This window comes from Balaenoptera acutorostrata, chromosome 3 (assembly GCF_949987535.1).
Source record: "Balaenoptera acutorostrata chromosome 3, mBalAcu1.1, whole genome shotgun sequence".
Classification (NCBI taxonomy): Eukaryota; Metazoa; Chordata; class Mammalia; order Artiodactyla; family Balaenopteridae; genus Balaenoptera; species Balaenoptera acutorostrata.
In genome coordinates this window covers 6,820,984-6,833,168 of record NC_080066.1, presented here as the reverse complement: position 1 = coordinate 6,833,168, position 12,185 = coordinate 6,820,984, and the positions used below count along the sequence as shown (strand labels likewise).

The 12,185-nt window shown below is 37.4% G+C and overlaps 1 protein-coding gene across 1 annotated transcript in view; it reads right to left on the bottom strand.

The window, feature by feature from the left end:
- Positions 1-12,185, bottom strand: part of ITGA8 (integrin subunit alpha 8) — a 180,973-nt gene that overhangs the window by 57,783 nt on the left and 111,005 nt on the right. Inside the window, exons 21-23 of the mRNA XM_007196424.3 lie at positions 11,655-11,747; positions 7,287-7,366; positions 1,952-2,032 (exon numbers count right to left, since the gene is read on the bottom strand). Coding sequence (XP_007196486.2) covers positions 1,952-2,032; positions 7,287-7,366; positions 11,655-11,747 — 254 coding nt within the window. The remainder of the gene's footprint in view (positions 1-1,951; positions 2,033-7,286; positions 7,367-11,654; positions 11,748-12,185) is intronic.

Here is a 12,185-nt window from a genome sequence, read left to right as displayed (position 1 = left end):
GTCATAACTCTTCAAACTGGACACCTAAAAAACAGTCAGTTTTGCTTTATATAATTTATACCTCAATAAACTTGACTTAAAAACAAAACTCAAACCCTGTGAAAAGGCATTTGCAATATGCATGACTGATAAAGGATTAGTGTCTCAACTCTAGAATATGAAAGAATTCTTATGAACTAATAAGAAAAATTCAAGTCACTTAGTAGAAATAGGTGCAAAAGAACGAACAGAAATTTCCCCATATAGGAAGAATAGAAAATTAACAAACACATGAAACTGCTTAATCTCATTTAGGAATCAAGGAACAGCCAATTAAACCTTCAGTTGGATATTATTTCCTCTCCATCAGATTGGCTCAAAATGAAAAACTAGACCATTTTGAAAGTTAGGTAATAATGTAGAGCAATGGAAACTCTCATCCACTTCTTGTGGGGCTGTAATTTGGTAGAACTATTTTGGAAAACAGTTTGGTATTATTTAGTGAAGTTAAATAGTGTATACTTCCTGATCCTGAAATTCCACCTCTAAGCACATACCCTTATGACATTCTGCCACGTGTGTAGCAGGAGATAGTATAAGAAAGCTTGTAAAAAAGAAAAAATACAACCCCCAATATTCATCAAAAGTAGAATAGATGCATAAGTTACTTTATAGCTTTACAATGTTATATTCTTCCGCAATTCAAATGAATGAACTATAGGCACAGGCATTAAAGTGAACGAATGTCAAAAACATTCATCTGCATGAAAATAAACCACAGAAGTACACACAAAATTTGTGTAGACAAGGTTCAAAAGCCTCTCTCTCATAGGCTGTAGAGCATGATCATTTATAAACATGTAGTTGGAGACAAGTTGCCTGTATTTACATTCTAGCTCCCCACGTCCTAGCTGTGTAGCCTTCAACTCCTTGCACCACAGCTTTCTCATTTGTACAGCGAGGGTGCGAGCACTTATTAAGAAATGCTGACATGCTGGTGTAGCACATGAAGAGATCATAAACGTTATGCATTATTATTATTCCCTAGCCCACTGGGTGGAAACTCAGTGGTGCCAGGATGGCATACGGGCCCCCCCACCCCCACCCCGCCGCCATTGAGCACACGGGGCAGCAGTAAGACAATGCACAATGACAACGGCTCTGAGTGCAGAAATCTACAGCTGGCATCATGGAGGAGTGTGAACCACCAGGACTCAGGACCTACAGAAAAGGAAAGGGAACTGGGATTTCTGGAGCCCCAGGGACAATTCAGCCTAAAATACCAGTTGACATTTGTAGCCAAGTCCTTAACTGTTCTGATGAAACAAGAACTAGAATAAAATCAATGAAGTCCACACTTGGTGCAAGATAAGAACTACATGCAGTCCATTTCCAATTTCTTTTTTCCCTCCAGGCACAGATTTCCCAGATGGTATTTATTCCAAGCCTTTTACTTGACCACATTCTTCCTGTCTCTCAATTGATTGCTTATTGGCAACTTCTTCAAAGAACAGGACAGAAGGAAAAAGACACAAAGTGTAGAGCCCATCAAACCTCACATCTAAGACTTAGCCATTTCTTAAACTCAAGATGCGGTATGGTGAGGCTGAATTTTCATTACGTGAAAATAATTTTGGGGGAAAGTGAGACTTTTGGGCAATCACATGGTTGCCTATTTTATCTGGCTTCTTATCACTAGTTTTTTTATAGTTTGATTACTGAATTGTTAGTCTGGAGAATAAAGTGATCTCCTGTTTTGATAGCCTTAGCGTTATTATACAGGGTTGATGCTTACTTACCAATGGAAAGCTAAAGATGGGTTGAAAAGAATGAAACTTTATAACCAAAGGGAACTGTGATCTCTAATACATTAGGAAAATTCCATATAGTTGTTACTAGTATTTTATCATAACTCCTATACAGAAAGCTATTATTAAAGTATAATTACTATAATGCCTTGTTTATTACTTACCCTCTTATTTCTACTTGAGCTACAGCAGTGATGTTGATTTGCAGGCTCACAAAATTGCTGTCTGGGTTGTCCTTGTTGGAACTAAAACACAGTTGACATATGATTTAAATATATTTTCTCAGACATGTTACTACCATAGACGATCATAAAAACCTTCTATATATCAGAGGAGCAACATGCATTACCAATATGATCATTTGGAAAACAAAAGTATATCCATCCTACAAAATTGTAACCATTTGTAAATGGAAATGCTAAGATCCTCTGTGAGCAAAAGAAATGTAATAACTTTCCATGAGGAGACACCTTATCTGAAAACATAATATATTTCTAGAGAAGCCAACATGTCTTTGTTGCAATGACTAAGCCCAAAAGGCAGTAAGCTGAGCTCTCGTCCAGCTTCTACAAGGGACACATTCCTTAACTTCTCTGTGCATCAAGTTCATTGCGCATCAAATGGGAAAGGACAGCACAGTCAACTCCTGATTTTCCATACTAATAAAAGGAGAACTGACATGAATAATCCAAGAGCAGCACATAATGGAAAAAGTGTTTGTGTTTGGCTCTGGAATGCATCATACCATACATTGTTCTGGCAGCAAATTTATCTTCCTTATGGTTTATTTCTTAAGTAATATTAAAATAAGCGTACTTTACTGCATGCTCACTGGCTGACTAGGGTGAGGGGTGAGGAGTGAATTCGAAGCATGGCCAGTGGAGAGAAGTAAGACCCCAGGAAGAGATTAACACAGTTAGGAGATAACATATATGTTCATCAGGCACCTCAAGAGTCTCAGGATAGGAGGTGCATGTTTAATAATATTTCTTTGAACAGTGGCAAAATTATTTTTAAGTTTGCTGTTTCTTTCTCTCAAATATAATTAGATATAAAATTTAACTTTAAAAATGCATGTATTAAGCAACCAGTGCCGTAAGGAAAATAAAACATCGTGTCACAAGAGGCTGGACCAGTAGCTGGGCTTTGGATGCAGCTGCCATTTGCACTCATTGTCTTACTAGGCTGTCATGGAAATCACCCTCATATTCCAAAGGATAACGCAGCTTTTAGCAAACTGGGATATGACACCACCACTAACAGGTCATGTTTATATTCAGGTCTCATTAAGAAGAGAAAGCCTCCTCTTTTTTCATCATCAAATCTCATGCAGATGCAATGGACAAGCTCTCACACTGATGAGGGTAATGGGGCATGTCCTGACTAGCTTTTGAAGCTTTCCAAATGTGGGAGCTGGAAAAGATATGATAAAAGTCTGCTTTCAAAGCAGGAAGAGACAGAATTGTTCCCACAATGCTTTTGAAAAGTCCTGTTCGATTGTATATACTGATAAGGCAACTTAAATGGCAAACACACATAAAAGATGTAAACAGGCAAATGTCAGGCTCATTTCCTGCAAAGGGGTATCACTGCTAAGCTTGTGATGAGCCTACAGGGACTTGTTCGCCAAAGTTTGAACCCCAGTTTCCAGGCCACTTTATTATTATCACATCTGCGGAGGATCAGTCAACTAAAAAGTTCTGTTGTTTTTTTTTTTAAAAGCAGGATTCTGACTTACTAACTACTAAGAAGTCATTAAGTAATTCCACTTGTTCCAGACTTCATGGTGCCAAGTGCATTACAGGGAACTCTTTAGTTTGGAAGCTTAAGTCTAATTGTTCTACATTTTTACCCAGACCTTGTTCTAGTTTCTAGGTCACTACTGCTTTGCAACAGTGGAAATCAGAATTATAGAAAAAAAGTTTTATTTAAGTTATCCTATAATTCTATTGCATTTTGCTTCCAAGTGGTTTAAATAATACAATTTTCATGACATCCTGAAAATATAAATAGATGTCAAGCATCGAAATTGTCTTGGGACAGGAGTCTAATACGAGGCTTATAGAGGCTGTTCTGAAAAGTCACAAAAGCAGTGGCAGAATCCAAGGCTGGACCTGGATGGCTAATTAAAATCACCCTCTGTCATACAGGCTTGCCGGGGCACTTGGTACTGCAACCAGTGGTGTCAGCAAAATCTCCTGGTAAGAAAAGACACCAGGCTGGATATATAACTTAGATGCATCTTTCACCTCTTTCCTGGAAGGAAACCTCCCTCACTAATACCACTGCTCCATTCAAACAAACAATTCATCACTGCCCTGGATGCTGAGCTATTTATACTGTCGGTGCTAGTTCTTCTCAAGAAATGATGAATTTCCTCTCCATGACTATAGCTTATGTCGTGTACCAAGGATAAACATGTTTTTCACTTATTACTCCGATGCTATTTTCTTTCTCCTTATTGTTTCCTATTTTCTATTTTCTAACATTCCCTCTATGCTTTCTGCGGTCTCTGGAATGTCAGCAAAACAATACAATGTTCATTTCACCATTACTGAGGAAGCAGCTTCAAGGATGATCATAAAGATCTCTTTGTACATGGGAATCGCAAATCGAGACCAGCTCTAAGCAGGAAGAAAGATGTTTACATGTCACATAGAGCCGGGGCATGGAGAGACCAGTTAATGCAAACATTTGGTGACACAAAATATTTTAAGTTTATTAATTTTCTCTTTTGGGTTCTATTTGTGGAAAAGGATATTAAATGTGGGTACCGGTGGTCAACGTGCTCAAAAGCTTGAGTTCAGACTTGAGAGCATTTGGTTTAATTTATTTTTGGTTTAAACACATTTAAACTGAATACAAGCCATCCATTAAACACTTATGTACATCTTTGGAGCCCACCAGCAAAGCATGCAGACAAATGCTCACCACTGTATTTGAATATTAAAAGTATTCTCAAATACTTTTATCTCTAGAACTTATGTTTTTGGAATTTGATGTTTAGTATGTTGCTGTTGCCTCTCCAGTTCTTTCTACATTTCTGCATTTTTGTATTTTTCAGGATAATGTTAAAATAGTCATGAGTTTCTATAGAGTCTGAGGATGGAATATAATCATGGACCATTTTAGATGAAGAGGGATGTTTAAAATGCAACCATTTCTATTTTCCATCAAATTCAGCACTTCCTCGCTAAATTCATTATTTGAATGATGATCTACAGAATGGTTTTGGGGAAGGCATTTACAACATTATTTAGTGTCTTTTGTTCCTTGATTCAGCTACTAGTTACATCCATTCTATTATTCGAAACTGCAATTAAGGGTAAGAAGCAAACATCAGGAATTTGCTTTGCATCTTCGTACCAGACTTTCTATCTAAAGGCTGCAACTTTTATGAGATAGGTATCTTTTTCTGAAGTGATGCAAAGCTTCATGCTACTGCAGGATCAATGTTACAGACAATGATGATGAAAAACAGAAACTTCAGGTTACTGAAGTGTCTGGAGAGATGGTGGTCCTTCCCTATGGAGTGCTTTTTCTTTTTCTCTTTTTTATTCTGAAAACTTAGAAATATAAATAGGGGATTTTCCAAATGAAAATATTTAGGACTACCTGAACCTTTTGGAAAATATACATTTATATAGATACAAAGAAGTGATTTAATAAGCTTTTGCTAAAATGAAGGGATATGATAGATGAATTCATTCCATCTGTATCCCATCACTAATTTGGGTAAAATTTTTAAAACCTCTAAGATTCAGTAGAAGATATTTAAGTTAAATTCAAAAAAGACCTGATTATGGTCAGACAAGAACACCTAAGTTAGAAAACCTTCCTTCCTAGAAATCTATCACAAAGTTGAGGGGATATGGTTTGTGACACAGGTTGCAGATTTTAAAAATCTACTACATTCTTATAGAGATTATATATATATATATATTTTTAAGACTTTTAAAATTTTTATTTATTTATTTATTTTTGGCTGCATTGGGTCTTTGTTGCTGCTCGCGGGCTTTCTCTAGTTGTGGTGAGTGGGGGCTACTCTTCATTGTGGTACGCGGGCTTCTCACTGCGGTGGCTTCTCTTGTTGCAGAGCATGGGCTCTAGGCATGCGGGCTTCAGTAGTTGTGGCTCATGGGCTCTAGAGCACAGGCTCAGGAGTTGTGGCGCACGGGCGCAGTTGCTCTGCGGCATGTGGGATCTTCCTGGACCAGGGATGGAACCTGTGTCCCCTGCATTGGCAAGCGGATTCTTATCCACTGCGCCACCAAGGAAGTCCGGGATTATATATTTTTTTTTAAAAATTGTAAACCTCTAATTGAAGTAGCTATTAGAAAGTAATCCATTGTATAAAGTAATTACTCTAAAAGTCATCCCACTCTAATGACTTCACTTCTTGCAGGACAGAAGGTAAGTTTAGAGATTAGCCATCTTGCACACCAGTATTTGAGAACCAAATTGTAGGTACTGACTTCAGAGTCATTGTTATATTAGAACAAGGGTTGAATACACTGAGCATGTGCTGTCTATATCAGTGTTTTTCAAACTTTTAAAATTGCAGATCACAAATATATATGTGTGCGTGTATATGTATACACGCACACATATATATTTATATACATCCTACAGGATGTCTTACAACACACATTTACATGTATCTGAAAGGAATTTTTCATGAACTCTGATACATTCCATTCAATATCCTTTTCTATTCATCCAGGTCTAGAGCCATTACATTGATTCCCTTACTGGCAAAAGGGTTTAAGTCCACACTTGGGAATCCCTGGCCCTCATGACACATTGCTCTCTGTAGGTCTTTTAACTAATGAAATATTATTTTCAGCCATGAAGGAGCAAACAGAATAGACAGAGACAAGGTAAAGTCACACTTGAATCCTGGGGCAGAGTCAGCCTTAGATAAAAGGGGCAGCTCCCTTCAGGGTTTGGCTTAGAGTTGCCAGAGAAGGCCCTGCCTTCTGAGTATATGATCTTACCTGCGTCCTGCCTTGCTGCTCACAATTAAACCATCAGAGACTCATTCATCCTTGAAAAGTTAGATTTCAAGATCGCAAGCTCAAAATCTATGCTTTTTTTTTTTTTCAGAAATTTTGTTCTCAGGGATTAGCTGACCCCCAGCAGAGAGAATGGCAGGATGTGGTAGGGGTACTGGTGCGGGGTGGGAAAAGCCATGTGCATCAGAAAGAGGAAAGACGGAGGAGCAGGTGGGGTGGGAGCGTGCTCAGGACAGAATTTTACTCTCACACCTTGGCCTGCAGAATGGATCTCTTCTTCAAAAACCAAAAAAGAAAAGAAAAGAAAAAGAAAAAAACTGAAATAACTAATAACTGAGAAACAAAGGAAAATGGTCTGTGAACGTCTGGGTTCTAATTTCAGAAGAATGTTTAAGGTGAAGGAGCTTGATGAGGGCATTCATTTCACCATGGATTCTCTTTAATACTGAATGCTGATGATATTTCAGGCATGTAAAGGTCTAACCTTCTGATTTGGAGATCGAAGTTAATGCTTATGTTTGTTTTCTCAAGTCGTGGAACTGCAAATCGGAGGCCCAGGGAAGACTAAAAAAAAAGAAAAAATCACAAGACACTAAGTTTATTACATGGGAGGAACCTTATACACAGCATAGAAATCTTTTTAAGTCATCCCTGAAAATCCCCACCCTAGACTGCTGTCCCTTTTTCTGCTTCTACCTTGGGGTAGCTGAGACTTTGGGGCCCAGGTGATGTGAGTCCCTACATACTATGGTTCCCTCTCTTCATTTATCCTCCTATCAACTCTTTTCCTGCCACCTTCTTTATGTGCTAAATTAAAAACAACCTAAATATACGAGAGGAGATTGATTTAGAAAACTGTGATAATTCTGTTTGATGGACATTTATGTCATTATTGAAGTTACATCTGTGAAGCCTATGCCATGTGGAAAATGCTTCTAATGTAACTATGGTCAAAAAAGAAAAAATGTTGCGAAGTTGTATGTGCCATGGTTTCACCTATGGTTTTAAAAGGCTACCAGTGGAAAAATGACTGTACAGGAGTGAGGGTGTCTTGTTAGAAAATATACCAGGATAATATGCTGCAGTTAACGGTTGTGAGTGTATGGATTATTTTTTCCACCTTTCTTTCTTTTCCAAAGTTCTAAAACTGTTCTTAATATTTTTATAGTTTGAAAACAGCTTTTTAAAAACCTGGAGAAAAGTGAATCCAGTGATAATATAAATAAGGAAGTAAAAATAATAGCTAAGACATGTAATTCTACTACTTAGGCTCTCATGCGCTGTACTAAGCCTTACATGCAATGTCTCATGTGATCACAACATCCACACTACGAGCTATACTGTGAATGCTGACATTTTACCGTCCAGCAACAATCTGAGGATTTGGGAGATTCAGTGCCTTGTTCCAGGTGCAGAGCAAATACACTCTAGATTTGGAACTGAAATCGCTACAAGCCAACTCCAGAACCTGGAACTCACAGCCACTACACTATGAGAATCAAACCAGCCATCAAACTCGTGTTATTATGAACCAGTAATAATATGAACTAATAATAAACCATCATTTTTATCATAAATCGTCAGTTCACTAGCCCTTACCGAACGAGCTGCAAGCCAGGTACTGCCCTGGTGGCTTTACATCTACCGTATCATTGCATTGCTCCAAACATTCCTACAAACAGGTATTCTCCCATCTCCATGTGACTTGCCCAAGGTATCACTGCTGATCGATGGAGAAACTGGGATAATAATTAGGGTATCCCTAATTATTAAGCCTATACATCCTTATGCCCCAGCCAGGATGAATTCCTTTATAATTCCAAACGTGCAATTTTCTGTCAGACCTCTGGGGCTTTGCACATGCTCTTCTCTCTTCTTTAGAAACTTTTAAAGTCTTTTCCTGCTTTTTCTACTCGCAGAACTCCTACTCATGCGTCAAAGCTCAGGACAAAGGATCCTCCTGCAATACACCCTCCAAGCCCACAGGCCAGGTCAGGCAGAAATGTTCTCTTTATCCTTTGTCTCCTTCTTTGCTACTCACCCATGACTCAACCTATGATATTGCTAAATTTTAAGTTTCTTATGGAATGGGGATTGTACATTTTCATCTCGATATTATCAGACTCTAGTTTAGGACCAGGCATATAGAAGGGGTGTAATTAAAAATGGTGAAAAAGAGTGTGCCCTTGTTTGCACACTTCCAGTGATGGGGAGCTTACTATACTGTGGGGAGGCCTGTTTAATGTTGGTCTTTTATTATTCAGCACGAGATGAGGATACCCTAAAGGTGTGACAATTTCATACTGATAAGAGACATATGTTCTTAACTAGAACCAAAAGCCAGATCTCTGGACATTGATTCTAAAGAGCCTTTGTTGAGCCACTATTTTTTTTTATTATCCTCCTAGAGAGACTTTGTGCATTTTTACAAATCTTATCGGTATATAAATATTTTACATTACTAAAGCTATTATATGAAAATGATGTTACTACTTACAAATCAGAAGTAAACTTCTGAATACAACCTTGAATGCTTTGTTAAAATAAAACATCACTTGAAAACTACTTTTTAAAAAATATCAGGACTGGGATAATTAATCCTGGCAATTTGTGATGCTTTTAAATAGTTAGGACTACTTTTACATTTGGAATTTTACTACAACCCATTGAGAGTATTCTTTTAGAAGTACAAAATGAAGAAGTAAATAAATCAAAGCATTTTATAACAAAACAGAATGCAATAAAATTTGATGTGTTTAAGGGCATTCAAGGGTGAGATAAGAAAGCTATTAGGTTTCTTCTACTATAGACCTCAGAGATAAATGAATACAAACAATTTACTTCCTTGACTTCTAAAGATTATTTGCTGGTAAAATGGATTGACATCTTTTCACAAAAACACATTTGTGGCTAAGACCACACTGCCATTTTTACCCTCCACTTTGAACAACACTGGTGTCCAGTTTTTGTTCCAAGATTATCCTTAGTTATTGATGACCTTAGATGATCTCTGGTCTGGATTTAACACTTTTAATACTGAAAAAGGAATGAGTGCCCGGTCACCTATAGATGCTAACACCATTACCACCATGTCAATTCATTTCTGTCTGGCCTTAGGTAGACCTTTTCCTATCAAATTGGGTGGCTGAATTTTTCTTGAAAACTAGCCAAAGGATTTATTAGCGTCTAGATAAAAGGATTCTAATGAAAAATGTTCTAATATCTCAGCTTAGACATCCCATTCTATCTTTCATGGCTTTGTTGAAAAATCTCATCTGTTATTCATTAGTTTTTATCCCATTTTTGCAGACCTGCTAGAACGTGGGTTTTTTGTTGAGGCCTGGTTCGAATCCTGATTCTGTTCTTCATTATGTGAGACTTTGGGTAACTCATTTGATTTCTCTGAGTCTCAGTTTCCTTATCCATAACACAGGAGAAATACCTGACTCATAGGATTGTTGGTAGTTGTGAAAATTAAATGAGATAACACACACAAAACACCCAGTGATGGAATTATAACACAGAGGGCAATCAATATATATTAGTTAATAAAAATCTATTATAAACATTTATCTTTCATTTAAATATTTACTTTTTTGACCCAAGAAGTGAGTTTACTAGACTACAGCTTGGCATATCTTTTAAATACCCAAGATGAATGGAATGATAATCAATTTAGAATATAAAAAGGCAAACATATTATTTTAGCACAGTATCCTGGAGTATAACCTGGGAATAGGTGTTACTGGATAGAAAGTTTCAAAGGCTCAAATAAATATGAGAAACACTGGGCTAGAAGGTTTCCTTACTGCAGAACTTCTCAGCACCTTTAAAATGAAATAGGCACCTGAGTGTCCCAGAGGAGGATATGATTCTCAGCAGTGACTGTAGGGCTCCCTTTTAAAGGCTTGCCTCAAAGGATTAACACTCTTTGGAAGACGCTTTGGGAAGCTGTTCTAATACAAACCTACACACTTACACATTTCCAGGAAGGTTTTTTCAAACAGGCCATTTCATTATCAATGAATCATAAGCATCTAATTTAAAACAGAGGAATACATATGTTTAATTTGTAACACTTAATTACGTAGTATTTGCAGATTTCAGGGTTTTTTTCCTGATTTATGACTCCATAAAATAATGATTTCTACTGTGATATTTATTACAAGGAGTTACTCTGTGTATACTTAAACTGCAATGGCATAAAATGAATTTATTGACCACAAGTAATCCTGAATGGCAAGTTCCTAAATCTGGAAACAAAGAAAGAAAAAGAAGACTCCTTATTCTTTCATAAGCCTGTTACAGATCATGAGTGATCCTTTCTTTTTTCTTGCTCTAAACAACCTGGTAAAGCTGTTTTAAAACCTGGATTATGGTAATATTTTAACAGGAAAACACTGTGAATGATATTCACATGGGAGGTATATCTAAAGTAAAAGTTTAATCATCTTTGCTAAAATTCTTAATTCTGTTATTTCTTAAATCCTTTACATCGTAGTTCTTGGATTCAAAGAAAAAATTTGTAGTGAAATTCAAAGAAAAAATACTCGAGAAAAAAATCTGTAGTAAAAAAAATAGTTTTTAGAGATTTGTTGAGACTGAAGACATGTAAGACTGATGTCAAAAGAAAAGGCATATGAAAGTATTCATCATTTTGTGTATTTTAGCTCGGATTGTCCACTCAGTGTGGGTTGTGATGCAAAATCCCACCACCCTGGGAATTTCCTGCCTAATTGGTTTTAGTTGCCAGGTGCTAAATTGCTGAGTGCTAATTGGGGGGGATTTCCACTAGTTCTCTTTAAAATTCAATTAGACAGAAATCAGTTAAGTGCATCTGGGTTTCTCTTACATTTGTTCCAGCCACCATAGGGTTCCCAAGGTCACACACCACCATTCGGGTGACATTGTCCATCTTGTACTCACAGCTCAGTGGTCTCAATGCCTGCAACGGGAAAGAACACCAGTGTAGAGTCAGGGGCAGAATAAACGACATCCTGTCGCAAAAGCAATGCTGTGGGCCAGGCAGCTTCCCTTGATTTCAAACACCTGTGTGAGTGCCTGAGCCCAAGGGTTCATGTGTGACCATCAACTCAGAAGAGAAGCTTGTGAGAAAAGACCAAAGTTTAATTTTAAGAAGAAACGTGTTGGATGGGTAAACACATTTGTTGTGTTTCATTGAGGAAGAAAATACTTAGTAGAATATATGTGTGTGTGTGTGTGTGTGTGTGTGTGTGTGTGTGTATATATATACACACACACATATTTTTTTTTTCTTTTTTTTTTTTTTTGGCCGCTCAGCGTGGCATGTGGAATCTTAGTTCCCTGACCAGGGATTGAACCTGCACCCCCTGCAGTGGAAGCGCTGAGTCTTAACCACTGG